Consider the following 26,770-nt stretch of genomic DNA (forward strand, 5'->3'; position numbering starts at 1 on the left):
TCTTGAGGGATCGCAGCAGTGTTTCTCAACCACAATAGCTTTAAGAGATGCGGACTTCAAACTCCAGAATTCCCATGGCTGGCTGGGGAATTCTGGGAGTTGAAGTCCACACATCTTAAAGTTACCATGATTGCAAAACAGTGGATTAAGGTATGCGATGGAGATAAATTGTTCCAATTGGCCACATTCTATATAGTGGTGTTATGACTGGGTAGACACTCCATGATAGGTATTTTGTGGAAGGGTCTATAATATACTTTCCAAATTACAAGTAGGACAATTTTGTTTAAAACTGGGGACTCTACAGTTACTAATAAAAAATCCAGGCTAGGTGGGTGTTTGCCTTTTGTTTTACCTGTATACAGTAGTAGTTGGAGTGGTGACTTTTTCATTTAAGATCCGACACTTGAATTTGTTGTACTGTTTGAAAAGACAATTTTAAAAATATATAGAATTAATGTAAATTTTAAGATACAATTTCTTGTGCTTGTAATTTGATGTTGAAGCAAAAATTATTCTATTTACCCATATGAAACGTATCTTTCTATTCTTTGAAAAATAGCCAATTGCATCTATGCTTTCCACAAAACTTCCACGATGAATTTAATCATGCATTTCTTCTTGCATTCCCTTCATACTAATGTATTCCAAAGACTGGGAAACCATTAAACTGGTCAGCTTAACGTCTCAGAATTCTATGAGACGGCATTATAGGGGTAGTACTTGACATACCACTGTAATGGAGCCTGTTGATTATGGTCATACATTGCAACAATTGTAAAGAGGGGTTTTTGCTATAGTTTGCTATGGGTGTGGTTTTGCCAAAAACTGGAAGTGCTGGTTTTCAGCGAAACCATCAAAAACTGTGGTCGCATGACTGCACGATGTTGCAAACAGCTGTAAATGCAGCCATATTGCAAGTGCCCAAAGTTTGGTCATGTGACTTCCAAGTGGGCTTAACCATCAGAACTTCAAATATGGGTCCTAAGTCCCTCTTTTTGGATTGACCAAAACTTTGAACAGTCACTAAGCATTCTGCTATCCAAGTAGTTGCAAATTAGGAGGTTGTCAACAATAGTTGTTGTTGAAATGTGTTTGAATATTAGTAGCTCGGGTTGGTAGTTGGGTTTTTGGTTTGAGCACCGCGCTTGGCAATTTGGTTGCAAACGTTTCATCACCATTCGAGACATCGTCTGTACACTTTGAGTTGTGTCTCACGCTCAAAACGCACTGACAATGTCCCCTCGAATGGCGACAAAACGTTTGCAACCAAATTGCCAAGCTCGGAGATCAAACACAACAGCTTAATAATTATTGTCCAATATTTCCTACTGCAGGTCACTTCACAACTTTGAAAATGAAGGGGATGAATATACAAAGCCTTATTGTAGTGTTTGCACAGGCGGTTCATTAAGGGGAAGGTTTATTAAGGGGAAAGACTGAATTCTGACCGTATTTCCTGCTTAGATCTCTGCAGCTTTCTTGTAAAAGCCAGCCCTGTGTTTACACTTAATTTCAAAGCATCAAGCCATATTAGTTTTGCGGAGTGGTGCAGTGGCCAAAAGGTGGAGCTCTTGCCTCACAATCAAAAGGCTGTTAGTTTAATCCTAGGTAGAGGGAGATATTTCTCTCTCTGGGCACAATTATATCTGCTGAACAAAGCTCAGCATTGGCAACAGGAAAGGCATCCAGCCAGTAAACACTCAGCTCCATTCAGTTGCCCAGACTCTACCCCACAAGGGATTATGGAGTCGTTAAAAGAGGATGATGATGAAGCCATATTAGGTTTGCAAAGTGAGGATTCTATATTTGATGGGAAAGGGGGATGTATAAGCCAGTAAAGCAGGATTTACAACCTTGGCAATTTTAAGACGCATGGGTTTCTGCTCTAAGGCTGGCTGGGGAATTCTGGGAGTTGAAGTCCACACATCTTAAAGTTGCCAAGGTTGGAAAACCCTGCCATTAAGGAAGGCCTAGTCTGCAGACATGACATCCCACATTCAACATGGTATCTGAGTAACATGGTATCTGATTTTTTTCAGATGAGACCGGTCTATTAGGGCAACCTGGTCTACCCAATTATGGGACAGAGCATACTGCTTTCGCTTTTCAGCCCCAATCCAGGAGCCTTCACAGGCCGTCGCTTTCGTGCAGAACTATTTTTGTGTTGAATTTATGCTTTACCGACAAAGGAATAAAGGGAGACGACAAAGTGAGGAGAGCCCGTGGCTTACAGGTTTAATACATCTATCTAATATGCAAGTAGCCTGGGTTTGATCCCAGAAAGGTAAGGTTAGCTGATGAGAGTTAAATAGCTTGAAATAGATCTATATTAGTTTCCCTTTATTTCTTTGTCTGTAAAACATAAATGCAACATAGAAATAATAGAATAGTTTAAACAGAGAAAAGGGATGGATTCAACCAGCCTTTGGTAACACTCAAGGTTACCAAAACTGAGATGCTAAAGACACCAACTGAATCATAAAGATCAGCTGAAATAGGTCATATGATTAGAGGTGTTGCAAAAATACCTAAATGCTCCTCTAGTAACTAAAGTTGGCATGACAGCATATTTTAGGGTCTACCTTAAACATTTCAAGTAAAGTTTCCTTCTTAATTTCCAGTCGCTCAAAAAGTTGCTTCTCTTTCATGATTTTCTTGCACAAGACTTCAATGGCAGGGAAGTCATTGCTAGACACACCCCTGAAACAAACAAAGATATATCAATATCAATTGTACTTATTGTTGTCTGACCTCTGGGTTTGGTTGTTTTTGGGTTTTTTTTGCTTCTTATACAGCCATCACTAAAAGCAAATTGCCAGATCAAGAGGGCTGCCCTGCACTGAAGGGGGAAGTAGAAAGAAAATCCTTTTAGTTTGAAAACCTCCACCAACAAAGCAACAGTGCATATTTTATTTTAAATCTTTTACAGGCAGCATCTGGCAAAAAACCAGAAATAATGAACTTTGCAGATAAAAGTTTTATAGCCATTTAGTAGGAACTGAAACCCTTATTAAATGCCCCACATGTAAAAACTGAGTCAAAGTCATCAAAAAGATGCAGAAATAAACTCACAGCAGTTCAAGGAGTCCCCTTATAAAAAGGCACAGAAAATTTCTGAGTTGCTAAGTTTTTGTAAAGATTAGTATAGGTTAGGGTGGTCCAAACTCGGCAACTTTAAGACTTGTGGACTTCAACTCCCAGAATTCCTCAGCCAGCTTTGCTTTGCTGGCTGAGGAATTCTGGGAGTTGAAGCCCACAAATCTTAAAGTTGCCGAGTTTGGACATCCCTGGCATAGATGAATCTGATGAACTCATGCTGGAAACCTATATAGGTAGTCCTTGACTTACAACCATTTACTTAGTGACCACTTGAACTTCAACAGTGTTGAAAAATTACTTACAACTGGTCCTCTCACTTATTACGAACATGGTGTCCCTGCAGTCATGTGAGTGTAATTCGGGAGCCTGGCAATTGTCACACCTATTATCAATAGTTGTAGAATCCTATAGTCATGTGATCACCACATGGAACATTCTGGGATGGCTTCTAACAAGCAAAGTCAAGGGAGAAACTGGCAGGAAAGTCACAAGTCTTGTGACATCTCAATGAAAAGCCGCATTGCTTAACAATAAATTCTATTCCCTCTTGTGGTCATAAGTCAAGGACTACCTGTCATTGCATCCTAATCTCATTCATCCAGGAAAATGGGATTTACCCTTGTCTCCTCATACAGATACACACACAAACACACACACACAAACATATACATGCAGAAAGCTTACCCATCTTCAAGGAACATATCATAGTAAAATCCATTCTCTATTGGTGGACCATAACATAAGCAACCACCGTATATTCTTTCCATGGCTTCGCCCATTATGTGAGCACTAGAATGCCAGTACACCTAACAGAAGGGAAAAGACAAAGAGAACAGATCAGACCTGTATTTGTAGACTCCAATTAATGCTATGCTGTCAAATTTAAGTGTGCCAACATAATTTCCTACCACCCTGAGACATTCATGAATTATCAGACTATGGTATAGTTTAATATTAATATTTCATATATTTTAAAGTTTTATTGTGTTGCTTGGTTCTAAGCTGTCTAGAGTCACCTCTAGGTGAGATGGGTGGCATATAAATTTATTAAATAAATAAACAGTACAAATCAGTGTTTCTCATCTTTGGCAACTTTAAGATGTGTAGGCTTCAACTTCCAGAATTCCTCAGACAGCATGTGTTGGTGTTTGAAGCCCACACACCTTGAAGTTGCCAAATGTGAGAAACACAAACACAGAATTAACAGTTCATTCTCATTGACAAAAAACAACAAGAACAACAACAGGAAAACAGGAAAACCCTAGGCCAATCATGCTCACCAAATGATAACCCTTCCTCCTTTAGACTTGAATAACACCTAAAGTTCTCCTTCCTCTCTATTTATACTACAAACATTGATATAATATAATAATAACAGAGCTGGAAGGGACCTTGGAGGTCTTCTAGTCCAACCCTCTGCCCAGGCAGGAAACCCTACAGCACTTCAGACAAATGCTTATCCAACATCTTCTTAAAAATTTCCAGTGTTGGAGCATTCACAACTTCTGGAAGCAAGTTGTTCCACTGAGTCATTGTTCTAACTGTCAGGAAATTTCTCCTTAGTTCTAGGTTGCTTCTCTCCTTGATTAGCTTCCACCCATTGCTTCTTGTCCTGCTTTAAGGTGCTTTGGAGAATAGGTTGACCCTCCCCTCTTCTTTGTGGCAGCCCCTGAGATATTGGAACACTGCTATTGTGTCTCCCCTAGTCCTTCTTTTCATTAAACTAGACATACCCAGTTCTTGCAACCGTTTTTCATATGTTTTAGCCTCCGGTCCCCTAATCATCTTTGTTGCTCTTTCTAGAGTCTCCACATCTTTTTTACACTGTGGTGACCAAAACTGAATGCAAGTATGGCCTTACCAAGGCATTATAAAGTGGTATTAACACTTCACGTGATTTTGATTCTATCCCTCTATGTTGTTTAATATGCTGTTTATTTACTGTATAGTCTGCTTTCAATCAAGTTTGGGGCTTGTCTCAATATATTAAAATCAATCTTTGTGGAGACCAGACAAGTAGATGGCCATATAGAAGTTCTCCCCGGAAGCCTCTCCATCTAAGCACAAACTAGGCCTGGCTTAGCTTCCAATCCTAGTAAGGTTAGCCAGGTGCTCCTACGGTAGCTGAGGCTGTTCTTTTCATACAACTGAATTGATAACTTACTGCTTGAGCTTCTTCATCATCAAATTTGAGTAATTCCAAGGTACAGTCTCTCTCCAGGGGACGATCAAGATCCCAAACCATTTTATCCACTCGAGCAATAACAGTGTTGTCAGCTAAACCTTGACTAAAAGTGTGAAACAGTAGTCATTTAAGTTGTAGGTACATATTAACACAATTTTTAATAGCTTGTTTATTCTCAATGGCAGCAGAAAAAAAATCCCCAAACTCATTTTCATTATCTAAATATTATTTTACAAGGTAGTATACCCTAATGACAGGGAATTGTTTATTTTTGGGCGCATCTTTTTCTAGTACAAAGGTATTTTTGGAACATGCAATGAGTCAAATTTTGAACATTTATTTTCAAAACAAATAATAAGTATATTGTTTGGAATTTATCAGAAAAGGATTACTCTTCTTGTTGGATGTCAGAAACATGCAAGGTGAGAAATGGCAACGAACGGCCTATGAAAACCAGGCAACACTGCCATGATAAATACTGAGAATGCGTTGAACAAGAAAACAATAGAAAGCATTTTACAAGCTCCAGGGATACTTAGAGCAGGGGTCCCCAACCCCTGGTCTGTGGATTGGCACTGGTCCACAGCACGCCAGAAATCTGTCCATGCAAATCATGGGATGCAGGCAACATACAAAACCACACCCCTCTGGGCCTTGGAAAAACTTTTCTCCACAAAACCTGTCCCTGGTGCCCAAAACATTGGGAGCCACTGACTTAGAGCACGTAGGAGTGTCTCTTTTGTTCTCTTTCTCTGATCAATGGTTTTAAAGGCTAATTTTTAATGTCACCTTGTATATTTGTGACATCTGATGAGGTGAGTAGTCCTATTCTGATAAAATTCCTAATAATACACTTATTACAGTTTTTAAAAAATCTTAACATTTCCTAAAATACAAATAGCCCTGAACAACTCTAATTTGATAAGTAAATTCTACTGTGACTGTGTCTGATTTCAGATTAAATTAGAAAGGACAATAACTAATGCCCATTTGCAAAAAATGGGGCACGCAGAGGGTTTGGGAGGCTTGCAGAGTGCTTCTGGGGGCTGGGGAGGGGAAAAACTTGACACGTGGGAAGTCTGAGAGGCCAAAAATGAGTCCATTTTTTGCAAAAATGGGGCACGCGGAGGGTTTGGGAGGCCTACAGAACGCTCCTGGGAGCTAAGAAGGGCAAAACCCCCCAATTTTTGCAAAAACGGCCCCATTTCTGGCTTCCCAAACCCCACACATCTCATTTTTGCCCTCCCCAGCCCCCAGGGGCACTCTGTTGGCCTCCCAAACCCTCTGCGCATCCTGTTTTTGTGTAAAATGGGCCATGCAGAGGATTTGGGAGGCTTGCAGAGTGCTCCTGGGGCTGGGAAGGGCAAAAATACCCCCATTTTTGCAAAAACAGGCCCATTTCTGGCTTTCCAAACCCTCCACATGTTGCATTTCTGCCCTCCCCAACCCCCAGGAGCACTCTGCAGGCCTCCCAAACCCTCTGTGCACCCTGTATTTGTGAAAAATGGGCCTATTTTTCACAAAAACGGGACATGCGGGACAGGATTTCATGAGGCCAAAAATGGCTGTATTTGGTATATAAGACCCTCTTTTTGGGGGGGGAAGAGGGCATCTTATACTCCAAATAGTATGGTAGCTAGATTTTTTAAATTATATAATTGTCTTATTTAAATGTTTTTTCCCTCAAAATACTTTCCCTAAGCTGTACAAAGTAGCACAGAATACGTAGATTTTGTATTAAAATTGCATCACTGTGTTACATTTAAATGCAAAAGACATTTAGACACAAGAACAGTTTTTTCCCGAAGGCCATCACTCTGCTAAACAAATAATTCCATCAACACTATCAAACTATTTACTGAATCTGCACTACTATTAATCTTCTCATAGTTCCCATCACCAATCTCTTTCCATTTATGACTGTATGACTATAACTTGTTGCTGGCAATCCTTATGATTTATATTGATATATTGACCATCAATTGTGTTGTAAATGTTGTACCTTGATGAACGTATCTTTTCTTTTATGTACACTGAGAGCATATGCACCAAGACAAATTCCTTGTGTGTCCAATCACACTTGGCCAATAAAAATTCTATTCTAAAACATTAACAATCGTTTATTCCTGTATACAACATATAGAGAAGTCATGAAGATGTTTTCTCAATACAGGAAAATGAGGTGCTATAAAGAATGACTGAGAAGAACATGGTTAGGATGCAATTAAAAATTAAATGCACCCATCTATGAACTATAAATGCAATATGAATTTTCTAAAGGGAAAATATACCTGATTCCACAGGCAATTTGGTAGGGTGTAGTCTTCCAGGATTCAGCATCGATTTGTTTGCCATCAGGTAAGTTCACTTTAATGGGCTGGCTGTCTTTAGCAGCCCGCTCTGCCAAAAGAGCATCATGTTCTGCTTTAAGTTTATGGTACATTTCCAAGCGTTGGTTAATATAGTCAGGCCATGGACTAAGCTGCATGGGATGAAGAAAGGTAAAGAAAAATGAATATTCTGGAGCCTACCTTTATTAAGTACCTTCAGTTTCCCATATCGTCTTTATTCAGGGCAGTCTAAAGAATTTTATATATCAATAAAGGAGAATATTTGTAGCTCGGGGTTGAAATGAAGGGATTCCTGGTGCTCTGTGAGCTCAATTGTTTTCTCGCAGACGTTTCATTACCGAATTAGGTAATATCACCAGTGCCATTAGAGCAGTGATGGCTAACCCGCGCATGCACCCTGCTCCCCATGCATATGTTGTGACCCAGGCCCAAGTAGGTAGTAGGAAACTCAGTCCGTGGGGGAAAAAAAAACTTTATTCGAACAGCTGAGAATTACTTCATTCCCAGCGTAGTTCAACTCAAATTAAAACAAATTCCTCCCGACACAAATTCTTCAGTCCTATTGCAAACCTTGGTCCAATTAGGCAAACTGCCAAAGGCCTTTCTTGGCAAACGTTCAGAAGTCACAAAAATAAATGCAAGACGTGGATGAAGCAGAAGACGCAGCTACCAACGTTGTTTTCTGGCAAAGCCCAAACGCCGTTACTGGTCTGTTTTAAGCCTTATGGGAGGGGCCAATCATCTCTTGGCCCTACTCCCGAGTTGTCCTCTCTGCTTGAGCTGCTCTTGCCTTCTGGCAGCTCTTCTCATGCGTGCATTAGGAACAGGCTCCTCCTGTTCCTCTGCCTCACTACTGTCAGTTTCTGGAGGCTCTGGAGTCTGCACCTCACTCCCCGATGGCCCTGGCCCCATCCCAGCCTCATCGCTGTCCAACCCCATTGCCAGCTCCGTAGGCTGCTGACAGACAACAGCATATGCCTTGCCCCCTGCGCATCTGCCCCACACCCCGCACATGGACAGCAGAGACCCAAAGACCAGCTGGCCAGTGGGAGGCGTACGCGCATGCGTGGCAGAGCAGAGCTGAGCTGGGGCAACAGCTCGCGTGCCCATAGAGAGGGTGCTGCGCGCATGCATGCCATAGGTTCGCCATCACAGATCTAGAGCTCGGGTAAGGAAACATCTGCGAGAAAATAACCAAGCTGAAAGAGCACCAGGACCCTTCAATTTTATACATCCCTCTTCCTCAAAACAGGAGAACTTTCAGTAAGTTTGAAAGAAACCTTGAGGTTTATGGTGCTGGTTTAGGACCATAAAATAATTTGATTTGAGGTTTACAAAACTTCCAAGAAGAAATAAACCACAAGAATAATTCCTCTCTCCACCCCAAATGACTAACCGTGTCATTGAGGGCAATGGACACAGAATGCTGAAGGATTCTTAAAAGAGAACTGAAAAAGCGGTGGGTGATTAGAACAGAAATGCCCCAATGAGCAACTTCTTATAATGATTTCATGCATTGTGCATAAAATGTTTCAAAAGTGTTAAATGCACTAAAAACATTGAGTATTAATATGAATGTTTGTTTATTCACCAAAACAGCCATTCTTTCAGTGGCAACACATCCGTCAGTTAGAAACCTTTGTAATACGTACAATTTTATTTAGGCTGTACACCGCCCTGAGTCCTTCGGGAGAAGGGCGGGATAAAAATTTGATAAATAAAATAAATAAAAATAAATCACACATTGAGTTAGAATTAGCAGTTTTAACTAAATAAATACTCTGTACTGATAAGCACAAATTGCTAAGTAGCAATTGCTGGAAGAAGTCTTGAATTTTGTGTGCGATATTTCCAAGTTTCCTAAATATAGTCGGTCATCTAATGATGGAAACAAACTTTGGGGCTTATTGTTTTGATCCAAGAAGGTTGTTTTCACATATTATCTAATAATCCCCCAGAGATTTAGAAAAAGAAAGGATCTGTGGATTTCCTTGCAGTGTCCAGCACATTTCAATTAAGCCACCTTTCAAAGCTATACCCATAGATATATACAATTTTTATGTATTTTTAAAAATTACAATTATAAATTAGGACATCAAGACCTAATCATGTACAGGAAGTCATCATTTAACAGCTGCCTTGTTTAGCAACCATTTGCAGTTACAACAGTGATGAAAAAATAACTTTGTGACCAATCCTTGCAATTATAATCTTTGCAGGTCTGTAAAACAAAGGAATTAAGATCATAAGTATAGCTGCTTTGCTTAACAATCAAGTTGCCAGTCCCAACTTTGGTTGCTAAAACCAAGACTACCTGTACAGGTATCTTCCCGTAAGGTTCTTAAAATAAGTTGAGGCAGTTATGATTGGGGAAGGGAGGAAGAAAACGGAAGGAGAAATTAACAACTTGCTTGTTTTTTATTGTTTTGAACTGAAGACAAAATCATGAGCATGTTTCCTTTCATTATATCCAATTAATATAGTTATTACATACTTATGCTCATATATATGCTTATATACTATATTGTTGTGTCTGCGCCCCCTGAGCCGGGCCTCCTGCCAGAAAGTGACTTGGACAGTGAGGGGGAAGGGCCGGCAGGACTTACCTCGGGAGCACCGGCTTCCCTGGCTCAGCTCCAGGAGCCAGAAGCAGGCCAGATGGAAGAGATAACAAGGCCTCCGTCCCCTGACTCTTTCCCCCCCCCAGGCCACACCTTCAGACCCAGGTGATGGCAATCAGGCTTAGTTGGACCCTAGGTTTCGTAGGCAGGAGAGGAGGAAACAACAGAAGCAGGGGTGGGGCAGGCCTAGGAAGTGCTGAGTCATGGAGCCACACCCAACAGGATATAAAGGCAGCAAGAGCTGCTGTGTCTCTTCGTAGCAGGCAAATCAACTGATTAACTAAGAGCTGAAGTTTGTTCCTGGGTGACTCATAGGCGTCAAGGGAGATAACAGAGACACTTGGCATACGCTTGCTATTTTGCTGCCAGAGCTGATAGTGCCGGCTAATTAAGCCATCACTTGGATGGAGGCGAAGGAGGACAGAACACTATGTTATTTTTATGCTTATACTGTTGTGACAAAATGACAAAATAAATAAATAAATAAAATAAATAAATGACAAATTACTAACAAAAAAAAAGTAGATGTGTAAGTATATTTAATGAATTCAGGACACTGCACTGCATACCAGAACAACTAGACACAAGAACAGTTTTTCCCTGAACGCCATTACTCTGCTAAACAAATAACTCCCTCAACACTGTCAAACTATTCACTAAATCTGCATTACTATTAATCTTCTTGTCATTCCTATCACCCATCTCTTCCCACTTATGACTGTATGACTGCAACTTTGTTGTTTGTATTCTTACTATTTATATTGATTGTTTCCTAGTATGATTTGACTGCTTATTTATATCCTATGACCAAGGGTGAAATTCATTTACCTTCCTTACCGGTTCGCAAATAGACACGAGCTGTCGTCCGTGCATGTGCAAAGCCTTCTGTGCATGCTCAGAGGCTGAAAATCATCGCAAAAAAAAAGGGACGTCATGATGTCTGCGCAGGTGGGTGAGGCTTCGCGCAGTCGGCCCTACCGGATTGCACGATCCAAATAGAACCGGCTGGATTTCACCCCGCCTATGACTATCATTAAGTCTTGTACCTTATGATTCTTGATGGATGTATCTTGTCTTTTTATGTACACTGAGAGCATATGCACCAAAGACAAATTCCTTGTGTGTCCAATCACACTTGGCCAATAAATAATTCTAATTCTAATTTTCAATTTTCAAGGTCCAAATGTTAGAGACTGTATAATATTTAATGTATGTGTTAAATAAAGATGAGACAAACCTCAGAGCGACTGCTATCACCAGTTCCTTCCACATTTTTCTTCTCTCCAGGAATTTTCTTCTTCTCCTTCCCAACAGGAATCTAAAACAACAAATGAAAGTGATCAAGCCACATAATTCAAAGTGTTCATAAATCAGTTCCCTCTTCAAAAACACTAAGAACTTCAAGATTTTTTTTTACTAATGAACAGTACAAGTGCATGCTAACTAATATAAAATCTTAGTTATTTTCATTAGCTAGGGAAAAAGATATACATTAGAGATATGAATATGCAGTTCTCACCAGTGGTGGGTTTCAAATGTTTTTACTGCCGGTTCTGTGGGCATGGCTTGGTGGGCATGGCAAGGGAAGGATACTGTAAAATCTCCATTCCCACCCCAATCCAGGGAAAGGTTACTGCAAAATCCCCATTTCCTCCCGATCAGCTGGGACTTGGGAGGCAGAGAATAGATGGGGCGGAGCCAGTCAGAATTTTTACTACCAGTTCTCCGAACTATTCAAAATTTCTGCTACCGGTTCTCCAGAACTGGTCAGAACCTGCTGAAACCCACCTCTGGGTCTCACTTTTAAGAAGTCCAAAGAAAGTGTCCAAGTTAATTCTAATCATGGCATCAGTCAGAAACTCATGTAGAAAAACATTTTGATTATTGAAGTAAATCTCAGTAACGGATCTGAAACGCTTAGGGTTTTGAGGGTTAAATTGTGTCCTGATTTTTTAATAACTTCATTTCCCTTGTTCTATCATAAATAAAAGAATATCTAGAGATGGGTCTTGAAATCTTTTGAGTATTTAAGGTGATGTAAATGAGATTCAGATCAATTTATCTCTGAACCTAAATATAAAAATGACCAGTTTGGGGGAGATATGGTGGGTTACACTTTAGAGTAATGTAATTCTGACAGGATATGGGGAATTGTGAGGCAAACCCTGTTGCTTTTCTATATATATGTGCAACATCAACACATATACAAAAGGGTCAAAGGCAGTACCTCACTGTTCAGTCTGATTGTGATTGCAGATTTAGGCATCTCCAAGTCAAAATAACAAAAAATAAAGAAAGATGTGGAAGTGAAATAGCCCCAAAGAGGAGGAACTGGATTAAACCAGTTATGATATTGCAATAAGCTAGGCCTGTGATGGAGAACCTATGGCACGTGTGCCAGAAGTGGCACGCAGAGCCATCTCTCCCAGCACGCATGCTGTCACCCGTTGCTCTTTCGAGTTCTGGTGCACACATGGGCACCGGCCAGCTGATCTTGATGCGCGCGGGAGCACAGAAAATTGGAAGAGCAGCTCCCTGGCATGCATGCACATGCCGGGAAGCTGAGCTTACAGTTTCTGGCACGTACATGCGTGCTGGCCAGCAGGTCTTCACGTGCGCATGCGCATCAGAAGACCAGGTGACCGACGTGCATGCCAAAAACTGGAAACTCAGCTTGGGAACTTGCGCTCGGGAATTGCTCTTCCAGTTTCTGGCACTCTCGCGCGTATGCACCAGGGAGCTGCTCTTCAGATTTCTGGCATTCTCCCCCCCCACCGCGTACATCTCCTGTTTCAGCACTCGATGCTGAAAAAGGTTCACAAACACTGAGCTAGGACAAGGAAAACTGAAACTGACCAACTGCAGAACTATTCTTGATGTCTCTAACTTCATAGGAAGGGGACAGGAAATGGAAATTACTAAAACTGATAACAAAAGCTGGGTTGAAAATATTTTGCAATTCGGCTAATGGAAAAAAATCAACATAAATGGATGATGCAACTTTTCTACTGAACATGAATAATCAACTCCAACACAATTAGAAATAAATTGTATGACTTATCTGACATGATGGCAGGAGATTGGCTCTATTTTTAGCCACCTCTTCAACATTTTATTTTATTTATTTTTATTTTATTTAGTTTGTCTATCATGTACTAGATAACAGGTGTAAGTACAAACATCGACATGAACAAGGAATGAGTACAAATATTACTATATAATATATAACTGGAAGTTATATTTGAATGATGTAGGAAATGAGATATAATTCTGACTCTGATTTACAGGTTATATTTATATCCTGGAACAATTGCAGCTTGAAAACCACAGTTAACTCTCATTTTTGGATGTCAATGGGACTTAAATGGCGAAGAGGAGGAAGAGGAGGAGAGGAGATCAGCTTTTTCCATTCATGTTTTAAACCATCTGAGTTACTGCAATATATTTAGCACTGCCTAAAATTGCAATTAAAACATCTCCCAATTTGGTTCAGACGCATTAGCAGCATCTAAAACTTTTGAATTACCGGTAGTATAAATAAAATATAGGAATTATTCTAATCAGAACAAGGAAATAAAATATATGTTGTATTGAGATACAATCTGATCACCATGGAAATGTTTGCACAATACATGACCACATGATTTCCCAAAAAAGCTCACCACCCATCATCGAAGAAGAGAAAATGAAAGTAGGAATAAATTCATAGGGAGAAAAATCATAGAATAAATAAAATTAAATTAAAAAAATAGAAGTCCTTCCCCTCAATTTCAATCCTTTGAAATGCTGCTTGTCACTTTTAAAACCCTAATAATAATAATATACATAAGATCCCTAAAAAGCTCACCACCCATCCCCAGGAAGAAAAAAACGAAAGCAGTGTTAAGAATGAAACTCAAAGGGAGAAAAACAAAATAACATTTATTTCAATCGATCTCATTTAGGCGTTCTCAGTAGGCCAGTCTCTCCCCTCCGGAATCTCCCAACCTGCCCCACCTGCCTGATCCTTGAGCAGCCCTATGGGAGTTGTAATCCACTAACACTGAGAGGTCAGGAGCAAGGGAGAGAACAAGGGAAGGCGAAGGAGTAAAGTGATCCTAGGAAAAGTCGCGCCGCCGCGCCGCTTTATCCAACCGGCGTGGACGCCTTTTGGAGAGCCGGGGCGCTCTGGGAACCCAAACCAGGCCGACGGCGGGCAGCCCCGAGAGGAGCCGGGAAAGCGAAGCCGGGCCCGGGAAAGGACGCTCAGGGGCTGCTCTGCTTACCTGCTGCTCGGCCGCTTCCATCTCTCTGTCTACACGATGAGCCCGTCGGCAGGATCGCTGTCAAACGCGCCCGGGAAACAGCAAGGAAGCGCCGTCTGCTTGGCTGATGCAACGAGCTATGCCGGATTGCGCGCAAGCTCTCCGCCCCTCGGCGCCCGAGAAGGACGGCCCTGCCTGGGCGGAGCTTCAGGGCAGTGCACGGCCGGCGCCGGGTGGATGGGGCCGGGCTCAGCAGCTCGGGGCGCGGCCGGAGAGTCCCCGTGTGGATCCCCCAGCCTTGCAAGCGGCGTCCTCCAGATGGCTAGGAGTGGCGTTCCCAGGATCCGCGAGCGCGCAGTGGGATTGCGCTTCTCGCTGCTCTGGCGGGCACCGGGTTGGGGCTTGTCCGTGCTGAAGATTGAGGAACAGCCACCAGGCCGATGGCAGAGAGCGAAAAATGCAACTGAAGAAATAGGTTGGAGCACCCACAGGTGGTCTTCAACTTAGGACCGCCATTGAGCCCCAGATTTATGTGGCTAAGTGAGACAGTTGTGAAGTTACAACTCCGTCGACTTCGACATGACCTGTGTTTCACACACAAAATCATCTATTGCAATATCCTTCCTGTAAAAGACTACTTCAAGCTTCAATCACAATATTACAAGAGCAAAAAATAGATTCAAGCTTAATGTCAACCGCTTCAAAGTTGATTGCAGAAAATATGACTTCTGTAACAGAGTTGTTAATGCTTGGAACTCATTACCTGACTCCATAGTCTCTATTCAAAATCCCAAAATCTTCAACCAAAAACTGTCTACTATTTGACCTCACCCCATTCCTAAGAGTACTATAAGGGGCGTGCATAAAAGCACCAAAGTGCCTACCATTCCTTTCCTATTGTTCCCTTCATTATATCAAATTAATATAGCTGTTGCATATTTTTTTACTTATATATATATATATTTTCTTCATGATATGTTGTTTTATGTATGACAATGTTTGTGTATACTATTGTGACAAAATGAAATAAAAAAAAAGTGAGTTTTGCCCCGCTTTGCTTTCCTTGCCCCGTTTCTTAAGTTGAATCACTGCAGTTCAGGGGTGAAATGTAAAATTTGTTACTACCGGTTCTGTGGGCGTGGCTTGGTAGGGGGGTAATATGACCGGGTGGGCGTGGCCAAGTTTGGTTTTTTTACTTTTAAAAGCATTTTTATGCTTTTAAAAAGCATTTAAATGCTTTTAAAAGCCTCTGATGATCAGGCAACTCAGCTGGGATTGCCAGAGGAGCCTTTTAAAAGCATTTTTTACAGCCTCTTTAGCCGAAGAGGTTGTAGAAAAAATGTTTTTAAAGGGTGCTGACGATCCCAGCTGAGTTGCCTGATTGTCAGAACCCTTTAAGAGTTGTTTTTTTTTTTTTACAGCCTCTTCGGCCAAAGAGCTTGTAGAAAAAATGCTTTGAAAAGGTTCTGACTATCCCAGCTGAGCCACGTGATTATCAGAGGCTTTTTTTGTTTGTTTTACTTTTATAAGCATTTTTTCCACCGAAGAAAAAAATGCTTTTAAAAGTAAAAAAAAACCAAAAACGCTGATGATCCTGTGGCTCAGCTGGGCATGTGGGGGGAGGGGAGGCAGGGATTTTTGCTACCGGTTCTCTGAACCACTTGCCCCCATCGCTACTGGATCAGACGATCCGGTCCGAACCAGAAGCATTTCACCCCTGCTGCAGTTGTTTATTTAATACCCCAGTTGTTAAACAAATCCAGCTTCCCCATTGAGACTTTATTTATTTATTTATTTTATTTATTTTATTAGATTTCTAGACCGCCCTTCTCCCGAAGGACTCAGGGCGGTGTACAGCCATAATAAAGATAAACAATGTACACTTAAAAATAAATTAAAAAACTTATTATACAGTTTGGCCAAGAAATTTAAAATATATAAAATCTAAAAAACCCCAATTTAAAACTTTAAAAATTTAAATTTAAAATCTGGACGATTTAAGAGAGCCCCGCGCGAACAAATATGTTTTCAGTTCGCGGCGAAAGGTCCGAAGGTCCGATATTTGGCGTAAACCAGGGGGAAGTTCATTCCAAAGAGTAGGAGCCCCCACAGAGAAGGATCTTCCCCTGGGGGCCGCCAGCCGACATTGTTTGGCGGACGGCACCCTGAGAAGTCCCTCTCTGTGTGAGCGTACGGGTCGGTGGGAGGCATGAGGTAGCAGCAGGCGGTCCCGTAAGTACCCAGGCCCCAAGCCATGGAGCGCTTTAAAGGTGGTAACCAGAACCTTGAAATGCACCCGAAAGGCAACAGGTAGCCAGTGCAGTCTGCGCAGGAGAGGTGTTACATGGGAGCTACGTGGAGCTCCCTCTATCACCCGCGCAGCTGCATTCTGGACCAACTGAAGCCTCCGAGTGCATCTCAAGGGGAGCCCCATGTAGAGAGCATTGCAATAATCCAGGCGAGAGGTAACAAGAGCATGAGTGACTGTGCATAGGGCATCCCGATCAAGGAAGGGGCGCAACTGGCGAACCAGGCGAACCTGGTGAAAGGCTCTCCTGGAGACGGCCGCCAAATGATCTTCAAACGACAGCCGTGCATCCAGGAGAACACCCAAGTTGCGTACTCCCTCCTTTGGGGCCAATAACTCGCCCCCAACAGTCAGCTGTATCGGGGTGCCGGCATCCACAGCCACTCCGTCTTGGAGGGATTGAGCTTGAGCCTGTTTCTCCCCATCCAGACCCGTACGGCCTCCAAACACCGGGACAGCACTTCAACAGCTTCGTTGGGGTGGCCCGGGGTGGAAAAGTACAGCTGAGTATCATCAGCGTACAGCTGATATCTCACCCCGAAGCCACTGATGATCTCGCCCAATGGCTTCATATAGATGTTGAACAGGAGGGGCGAGAGAATCGACCCCTGCGGCACCCCGCAAGTAAGGTGCCTCGCGGTCGACCTCTGCCCTCCTGTCAACACCGTCTGCGACCGGTCGGAGAGATAGGAGGAGAACCACCGATAAACGGTGCCTCCCACTCCCAACCCCCCCAACCGGCGCAGCAGGATACCATGGTCGATGGTATCAAAAGCCGCTGAGAGATCTAACAGGATCAGGGCAGAGGAATAACCCCTGTCTCTGGCCCTCCAGAGATCATCCATCAACTGTCTCCGTGCTGTATCCGGGTCGGAAGCCGGACTGGAACGGGTCTAGATAGACAGCTTCATCCAGGTACTGGGGTAGCTGCCGTGCCATGGCACTCTCTACAACCTTCGCAATAAAGCGAAGGTTGGAGACCGGACGATAATTGCCTAAAATAGCTGGATCCAGGGAAGGCTTCTTGAGGAGGGGTCTCATCACCGCCTCCTTCAAGGCGGCAGGGAAAACACCCTCCAACAAAGAAGCGTTGATAATCCCCTGGAGCCAGCCTCACTTCCCGGGAGGCCAGCACCAGCCAGGAAGGGCACGGGTCCAGTAAACATGTCGTGGTGTGCAGCCTCCCCAGTAGCCTGTCCACATCCTCGGGAGCCACAGGGTCAAACTCATCCCAAACAATCTTCACAAGACACGACTCCGCCCTCTCACCTGGATCATCCCAATTTCGGTCCAAGCCATCCCGGAGCTGAACGATTTTGTCGTATAGATAACCACTAAACTCCTCGGCACGTCCCTGCAACGGGTTAAGTGAATCTGGCTTCTCCATTTGCCTGCTAGAAAGTCACAAAAGTTGATCACAGGACCCCGGACCTGTGATGCAGCCGTCATAAATATGAGTCAGTTGCCAAGTATCTGAATTTTGATCCCATGACCATGGGGATGCTGCAACAATCGTAAATGTGAAAAGCAGTAATAACACACTTTTTTCAGTGCTTTTGAATTTTGAACAGTCATTAAACGAACTGGTGTCAGTAGAGGACTACTGGTAATGTTTTCCATAAAAGTTTGGGTGGTTCAATCTTTCGCCACAAAATGCAGCAGAAAATTTGTTTTCTATATGTCTTTGCCTCCATCTAGTGGCCGCTGGGATTTTTGCAGACCAAAACATATAATTACAGGATTTGGATTCCATAGATTTGTGGATTTCAGTTCGCAGAATTTCCCAGGCAGGCAGACAAATAAGCTATAAAAGTCCAATTTGTTATCCCTCATTATTTATTGGACCACAAAAAGTTAGCCAGGAAGTAAAGGAAAGTATTAGGAAATTTCTCCTTAGTACTAGGTTGGGTCTCCATCTCAACCTGTACACAAGAGTGACAACTTCAGGTTGTTTCACATATGGGCTAAAAAATGAGATGAAGACAATATTGTGCTGCTAACGAGTTGCACAGAAATTTTATAACAACTTGATCAGATGCTGTTGTCTAAGTCATGTAGTGAGTCACATCCAGTACGAGTTGTGAAGTAGACCATATCACAATTCATTTGTCAACTATAACCCAAAAGTAAATAGCAAATAGCAAATAGCATTGTTATTAATCCAAACTAGATTAGATAAATTAAGAAGCAAGAACCAAATTCATTTTTCACTTTAAATACTTAAAATATGGAATAGACAGTGTTCATTAGTGTGCAATAGATACTTAGTTTTAAAAATTGCTGTCTCATTCAAAACTTTAGTTATGATTGTGGAACAACAAAAATATTATAACCATAAAAATGATTCTGTAAATTAATCATCTATATAGTACACTCACTTTCAATGAACATCTTCATAATTATTTTCTTTTTTCCTATGTTATCTCTGCTCTGTTTATACTTAGGGAAAAGTTATTTTATGTTTGTTGAATCTAATGATTAAAAAATTGAGTTTGTATTTTCTGTTTTGGGGTTTTTTTCTTTTTCTTTTCTATTAATTTATTTTTATTGTATTTTGCAAAATTACTTGTCTATGACAGATTAGAAATTAAGCAAAAAACTCTGGTCTTTCACTATATATAGTTTTAGAAGTGCTGCTCTAGTACATAGTTGCTGAATTTCTGTACAAATGAGCAACAGTAAAACATAGCACAAGAATTTTTCAAGAATTTTCTTTTTTTGAGACAGCAGCTTATGTATAATGAAAAAAACACAAGAATCAATTATTAAATCCTCACCTAAATTAAATTATCTATTTTCCATCCAGATTTTTTTTATTTATTTATTTACATTTATATCCCGCCCTTCTCCGAAGACTCAGGGTGGCTTACAGTGTGTAAGGCAATAGTTTCATTCTATTTGTATATTTACAAAGTCAACTTATTGCCCCCCCCAACAATCTGGGTCCTCATTTTACCTACCTTATAAAGGATGGAAGGCTGAGTCAACCTTGGGCCTGGTGGGATTCGAGCCTGCAGTAATTGCAGGCTGCTGCGTTTTAATAACAGGCTATCTTACAGCCTGAGCCACCACGGCCCCACACTCATAGTCACACACTCATAGTCAAAAATCTTTTTTTCTTCCGACATTTAGATAGGCAATAATATCTCTGTGTTACAAGAAAAATGTTTTTTTACTCAGACTCAGCATGGTAATTCATATTTGGATTGAAAAAGGACTCCCTTCCTTCCTTCCTGATTTTAAAGAAACATGAAGTGAATTAGGTGGATTTTGGAATGGAGTATATTGTAAACAAATCTGACAGAGGCAAAATACTATTTAGCCAGGAGATGGCAGCAAACTTACATGTTTCAGAAAGAATGCCTCTTTTTTTTATGACCATGGTTGTAACAGAGACATTTTCTTTTTCCAATATATCTAATAAATAGTGACCAGATTTGAATAAATGTATCCTTCATTGGTAAGTTTTTTTAATGCTTTTTGTGAAAAGGTTTGTTTTTTTATTCAGAACTATTAGTTATGATTGTGGAACAACAAAAATATTATAACCATAAAAATGATTCTGTAAATTAATCATCTATATAGTACACTCACTTTCAATGAACATCTTCATAATTATTTTCTTTTTTCCTATGTTATCTCTGCTCTGTTTATACTTAGGGAAAAGTTATTTTATGTTTGTTGAATCTAATGATTAAAAAATTGAGTTTGTATTTTCTGTTTTGGGGTTTTTTTCTTTTTCTTTTCTATTAATTTATTTTTATTGTATTTTGCAAAATTACTTGTCTATGACAGATTAGAAATTAAGCAAAAAACTCTGGTCTTTCACTATATATAGTTTTAGAAGTGCTGCTCTAGTACATAGTTGCTGAATTTCTGTACAAATGAGCAACAGTAAAACATAGCACAAGAGTTTTTCAAGAATTTTCTTTTTTTGAGACAGCAGTTTATGTATAATGAAAAAAACACAAGAATCAATTATTAAATCCTCACCTAAATTAAATTATCTATTTTCCATCCAGATTTTTTTTATTTATTTATTTACATTTATATCCCGCCCTTCTCCGAAGACTCAGGGTGGCTTACAGTGTGTAAGGCAATAGTTTCATTCTATTTGTATATTTACAAAGTCAACTTATTGCCCCCCCCAACAATCTGGGTCCTCATTTTACCTACCTTATAAAGGATGGAAGGCTGAGTCAACCTTGGGCCTGGTGGGATTCGAGCCTGCAGTAATTGCAGGCTGCTGCGTTTTAATAACAGGCTATCTTACAGCCTGAGCCACCACGGCCCCACACTCATAGTCACACACTCATAGTCAAAAATCTTTTTTTCTTCCGACATTTAGATAGGCAATAATATCTCTGTGTTACAAGAAAAATGTTTTTTTACTCAGACTCAGCATGGTAATTCATATTTGGATTGAAAAAGGACTCCCTTCCTTCCTTCCTGATTTTAAAGAAACATGAAGTGAATTAGGTGGATTTTGGAATGGAGTATATTGTAAACAAATCTGACAGAGGCAAAATACTATTTAGCCAGGAGATGGCAGCAAACTTACATGTTTCAGAAAGAATGCCTCTTTTTTTTATGACCATGGTTGTAACAGAGACATTTTCTTTTTCCAATATATCTAATAAATAGTGACCAGATTTGAATAAATGTATCCTTCATTGGTAAGTTTTTTTAATGCTTTTTGTGAAAAGGTTTGTTTTTTTATTCAGAACTATTTTCCACATATTCAAATACCACTGATTCAATAAAAATGTACTTGAATTTCCAAGAGTCCTTACAATAACAAACCTGATAAGGTAACATCAGGAGGTGACTTACTTTCTTATTTAATCTATGTAGTTTATTTATATATCAAATTTTAAGACTGTACATCCTCCTGGGGGGTATATGACTCTTGGGGGTACAGTTAAAATATAAAAACCAAATGAATAATTGTCCCAAAGGTGCTTTTTCAGGAGGCAACTGGACTTTCTTGGTTTTTTTTTTCTTTTGAAGATGTTTCGCTTCTCATCCAAGAAGCTTCTCTGCTTCTTGGATGAGAAATGAAACGTCTTTAAAAGAAAAAAACCAATAAAGTTCAGTTGCCTCCTGAAAAAGGGCCGGGATAGCTCAGGCTGTTAGAAGCCTGTTATTAGAACACAGCAGCCTGCAATTACTGCAGGTTCAAGGCCAGCCCGAGGTTGACTCAGCCTTCCATCCTTTATAAGGTAGGTAAAATGAGGACCCAGATTGTTGGGGGGGCAATAAGTTGACTTTGTAAAATATACAAATAGAATGAGACTATTGCCTTATACACTGTAAGCCGCCCTGAGTCTTCGGAGAAGGGTGGGATATAAATGTAAATTAAAAAAAAAAAAAAGCATCTTTCAACCATGACCCGGATGACTGAGAATCTCTACAGACTTCCAAATGAATAATTATATTCCAGTAGGGCTTTCAAGGCCCTACTTGATTGAAAGGGACTTTGGAGTTTTTCTAGTCCAATGCCTTACTGGAACAGGAAAGCCTATACCATTTCAGACAAATGGTTGTCCAATTTCTTCTTTAAAATTTCCACTATTGGAGCACCTACAACTTCTGAAGGCAAGTCAGTGATTAATTAAACCTCTGATTAATTTTTCTAACTGTCAGGAAATTTCTCCTTAGTTCTAAGTTGGATCTGTCCTTGATTGGTTTCTATCCCATTGCTTCTTCTCCTGCCTTCAGGTGGTTTGGAAAATAAGTTAAACCCCCCTCTTCTTTGTGGCAGCCCCTTAAATATTGGAACACTGCTATTATGTTATTCCCAGCCCTTCTTTTCATTAAACTAGACAATTCCTGCAACTATTCTTCATGTTTTAGCCCCCAGTCCCATAATAATCTGCGTTGCTCTTCTCTGTACTCTTTCTAGAGTCTCCGCATCTTTTTTATATTGTGGCGACCAAAACTGGATGCAATATTCCAATCTGCAGCCTGAAACAGCTGAGAGTCGGGAGGCCGATCCAACCGACAATCAACTTGTGCTAATTAGGCTGTGCTGAAGCTGAAATGGGCTGTTTCTTCTTGCTGCTTGCTGCAATGAGGTAAACTGCTGGGAGACAGAGGCCAAAGGGTGGGGGCCAGTGGGTGGGCAGGGCTGCATTCGGTATATAAGAGGCACCCAAATTTTCACCCCCTTTTAAGGAGGGAAAGGTGCATCTTATACTCTGAAAAATACGGTAATTTTTATCAGCTGAAGCTTCCAGTTACTTTTTAAGAATAGCCCCGTGTAGAGTGGATTGCAACTGATAATCTAATCTTGTGTAGCTTCTTCTCCGGTAATATTGAACTTCAAACTAGGGCATACAAAACTTTTAATAGACCAATTCTCAAATACAGTTCGTATGTCTGGAACCTGCACTGCATATTGGACATTAATATAATCGAAAGAGTCCAAAGATATTTCACAAGAAGAATCCTCCACTCCTCTGCCCGCAACAGAATCCCTTATGCCATCAGACTTGAAATTTTGGGCTTAGACAACTTAGAACGTTGCCATTTTCAGTCCACCCTAAGCGTAATACATAAAATTATCTGCTACAATGTCCTACCTGTCAATGAATACTTCAGCTTCAACCACAATAATACACGAGCACACGATAGATACAAACCAGTGGTAAATCACTCCAAACTTGATTGCAGAAAATATGAAATACGAAAATACTTCAATATCAGAGTTGTTAATGCCTGGAATGCACTACCTGACTGTGGTTTCTTCCCCAAACCCCCAGACTTTAACCTTAGACTGTCTACTGTTGACCTCATCCCATTCCTAAGAGGTCTGTAAGGGGCATGCATAAGCGCACCAACGTGCCTACTGTCCCTGTCCCAATGTCCCCATTTATTCATATCCATTTCATGTATTCATAATCAGGTTTATACTTATATCTGTTATCCAATACATGCTCGATGAAATAAATAAATAAAAATAACAATTATCCTGTACCAATGTGTGTGCCTTAGAAAGTTGGACTTTAGACTGTTATATTTTGACTATCACCTCAATGAGCAAAAAACAATTATGTTGAGTGCATGGATGCTATTTATTTGACAAAAATGATTTCTGTTTATTAATTTCTGAGACACACACAAGTATGCATTTGTGCCAGTTTCTAGGCACAGCAGTGATATTTACACAGTCCACCCAGTGAGTGGCACCTGGGGAATAAAAAAATAGCCCAGTTTGTCCAGGAGAAACCACAGCTCGCAAGCACAGAAGGGGCAGCGTTTTGTATAGGTGAAATGTCCTGGGTCAAATCCTTGGGTACAGACTGGCACAAGTACGAGACTGTATCTGTTTCTCCTACTTGGGGATCTGGTTTGTTTGGTCTCATGTTAAATTTACTTAAAAATTGTGGTTGGAAAGATCGACTGGAATTAGAATGTTATGGAGTGCAGATTCTTCTTAAAACCAGCTGAAAAGAAGCCAGCCATGAAAATACAATCCAAAGTAATTACGGTGTGAAAAGTAAGAATTTACTGTGCCAGAAAAAGGCCAAGAGCTTGAAACGAGAGTAATGAGATGTGGAAAATGGAATAAAAGATCACAAAATCAGTATGGCCAGTACAATTTTGAAGACACTCCATCCCCCAAGGAATGGCAACTATTTCCATTGTTAACATTCAATTTATAGATCCTAGGGGGGGAAAAAAACTCTTCTAGCAAATGAAGCCCATTTAAGCACCTAAAAGCAAATTAATGTTTCCAATTGGCCTTTGCAGAATATGGACGTCATCAGGAGATTCAGAAATAGGATCTGATGGCAGATTGGCTTTTCAAACCCAACAATTAGTTGGTACAATTACAAGATTTTTGGCATAAGGAAATTAGTTACTTCCATATATGTGTAATATTTCAACAATTTAATCTGAGATATATAATTTCTTGGTTTGGAAAGTTTAAAATTAAATTGGGGGTGGGGGGGAAGAGAGGTTTTAGAAAACCCAGAGTGGTCTGAAAAACGGAGTGTATGTGTTCTATAGGATTAGGAATCACTGTGGGAGTTTTGCTCTCGGATTAAGCCGTTTTCTTAACTGCAGTGAAAAAGAAAAAAAGAGGAACGAAGCTAAGAGCCTGTGGTATAATGTGGTATATTGGATCTTAAGAACTGTGGTGGCGCAGTTAAGAGCCACGGTGGCACAGTGGTTAGAGTGCACTATTGCAGGCTACTTCTGCCGGTTGCCTGCAATTTGGCAGATCAAATCTCACTACTCTCAAGGCTGACTTGGCTTTCCATCCTTTGGAGGTGGGTAAAATGAGGACTCAAATTGTTGGGGGACAATATGCTGACTCTGTAAACTGCTTAAAGGTAAAGGTAAAGATTCTCCTTGCACATATGTGCTAGTTGTTCCTGACTCTAGGGGGTGGTGCTCATTTCCGTTTCAAAGCCAGAGCCAGCACTATCTGAAGACGTCTCTGTGGTCATGTGGCCGGCATGACTACTTGCCAAAGGCTTACGGAGCGCTGTTACCTTCCCACCCAAGGTGGTTCCTATTTTTTTACTTGCATTTTTTACGTGCTTTCAAACTGCTAGGTTGGTAGAAGCTGGGACAAGTAATGGGAGCTCACCCTGTTACATAGTACTAGGGATTTGAATCGCTAAACTGCCAACCTTTCGATCAACAAGCTCAGCGTCTTAGCCCCTGAGCCACCACGTCCCTGTAAACTGCTTAGAGAGGACTATAAAGCACTGTAAAGCAGTATATAAGTCCAAATGCTATTGCTAGGGTATCTGCCCTGTAGACTTGTGGACTTCAGTTCTCAAAATTCTCCAGCCAGCATGACTTTTCCCTACGAGAGTAACCCCAGAAGACAGGAAAAGTGACTGATCTAAGGTCAGAGAGATGTCATCTCCTCTTTTCCCTAATCTTTTGGGAAAAATTGGGAGTGGGATGGCTCAGCAGTTAAAGATGTTGAACTTAACAGCTGGAAAGCTAACTGCCTAGGTTCGAGACCTGAGTGCTGCATGACAGGGTGAACTCCTGTTCCTTGCCCCAGCGCCTGGCCCACCTAGCAGTTCGGAAGCATGCAGATGCAAGTAGATAAATAGGTACCACTTCAATGGGAAGGTAACAGTGTTCTGTGCCCCTTTAGCTTTTAGTCATGCTAGCCATATGATCACAGAAGTGTCTTTGGACAATGCTGGCTCGCTCAGCTAAGAAACAGACGAGTACTGCCCCTTAAGAGTCGACATGATTGTATAGGGCAGCGGTTCTCAACCTGTGGGTCGGGACCCCCTTGGGGGTCGAATGACGATTTGCCAGGGGTCGCCTAAGAGCATCGGAAATATGGGAAGTATACTTGCGAGTTGAAGAATCGCGCTCCAATGGTTGACTTCACAAGCCAGCTGCAGGCTCTTTAAATCACTAGCCGAATTCGGCTTCAGGCGTGATCAATTAAAAAAGAGAGAAATCTTTGCTCTGATGTCTCCCACTCAAGCCAGCTGCAATCACTCCCAATCGGTAGCCTAATCTGGCTTCAGGCGCGATAAACTTAATAGGGGAGGAGTCTCCGCTTTAATGCCTCCGTCCTCAAGGCAATCGCAAGCAGTTCAGATCGCTAGCCAATATGGCTTCAGGCGCGATAAATTCAAAACGAAAATAATTTTACAGTTGGGGGTCGCCACATCATGGGGAATTGTATTAAAGGGGTTGCAGCACTATAAAGGTTGAGAACCACTGGTATAGGGGAAGCTTTTACCTTTACCTGGGATGGGATAGATTCAAATTTCCGCATGTGCCATACCTCATTTCTAACTTCGAATTCTTTTACCATCCTAGAAAATCTGGCTCAACTGAGATCCCATACACATAAATTCGCAAGCTGTGTCATTTTGTTATGATTGTCCTCTACATAAATGCTATTATAGAAAAGAAGAAGAACTGGTTGCAAGAAAGGAGAACGAATGGCGGTATCTTTGCCTGCT

At 41.1% G+C, this 26,770-nt stretch overlaps 1 protein-coding gene across 1 annotated transcript in view; it reads right to left on the reverse strand.

The window, feature by feature from the left end:
• Positions 1 to 14,684, reverse strand: part of TARS1 (threonyl-tRNA synthetase 1) — a 35,586-nt gene extending 20,902 nt beyond the window's left edge. The window contains exons 1-7 of the mRNA XM_058170201.1: positions 14,525 to 14,684; positions 11,497 to 11,577; positions 7,579 to 7,769; positions 5,267 to 5,390; positions 3,787 to 3,908; positions 2,586 to 2,703; positions 356 to 420 (exon numbers count right to left, since the gene is read on the reverse strand). Coding sequence (XP_058026184.1) covers positions 356 to 420; positions 2,586 to 2,703; positions 3,787 to 3,908; positions 5,267 to 5,390; positions 7,579 to 7,769; positions 11,497 to 11,577; positions 14,525 to 14,545 — 722 coding nt within the window. The 5' untranslated portion in view covers positions 14,546 to 14,684. The remainder of the gene's footprint in view (positions 1 to 355; positions 421 to 2,585; positions 2,704 to 3,786; positions 3,909 to 5,266; positions 5,391 to 7,578; positions 7,770 to 11,496; positions 11,578 to 14,524) is intronic.
• Positions 14,685 to 26,770: the final 12,086 nt, after the last annotated feature.

This window comes from Ahaetulla prasina, chromosome 2, assembly GCF_028640845.1.
Source record: "Ahaetulla prasina isolate Xishuangbanna chromosome 2, ASM2864084v1, whole genome shotgun sequence".
NCBI classification, from domain to species: Eukaryota; Metazoa; Chordata; class Lepidosauria; order Squamata; family Colubridae; genus Ahaetulla; species Ahaetulla prasina.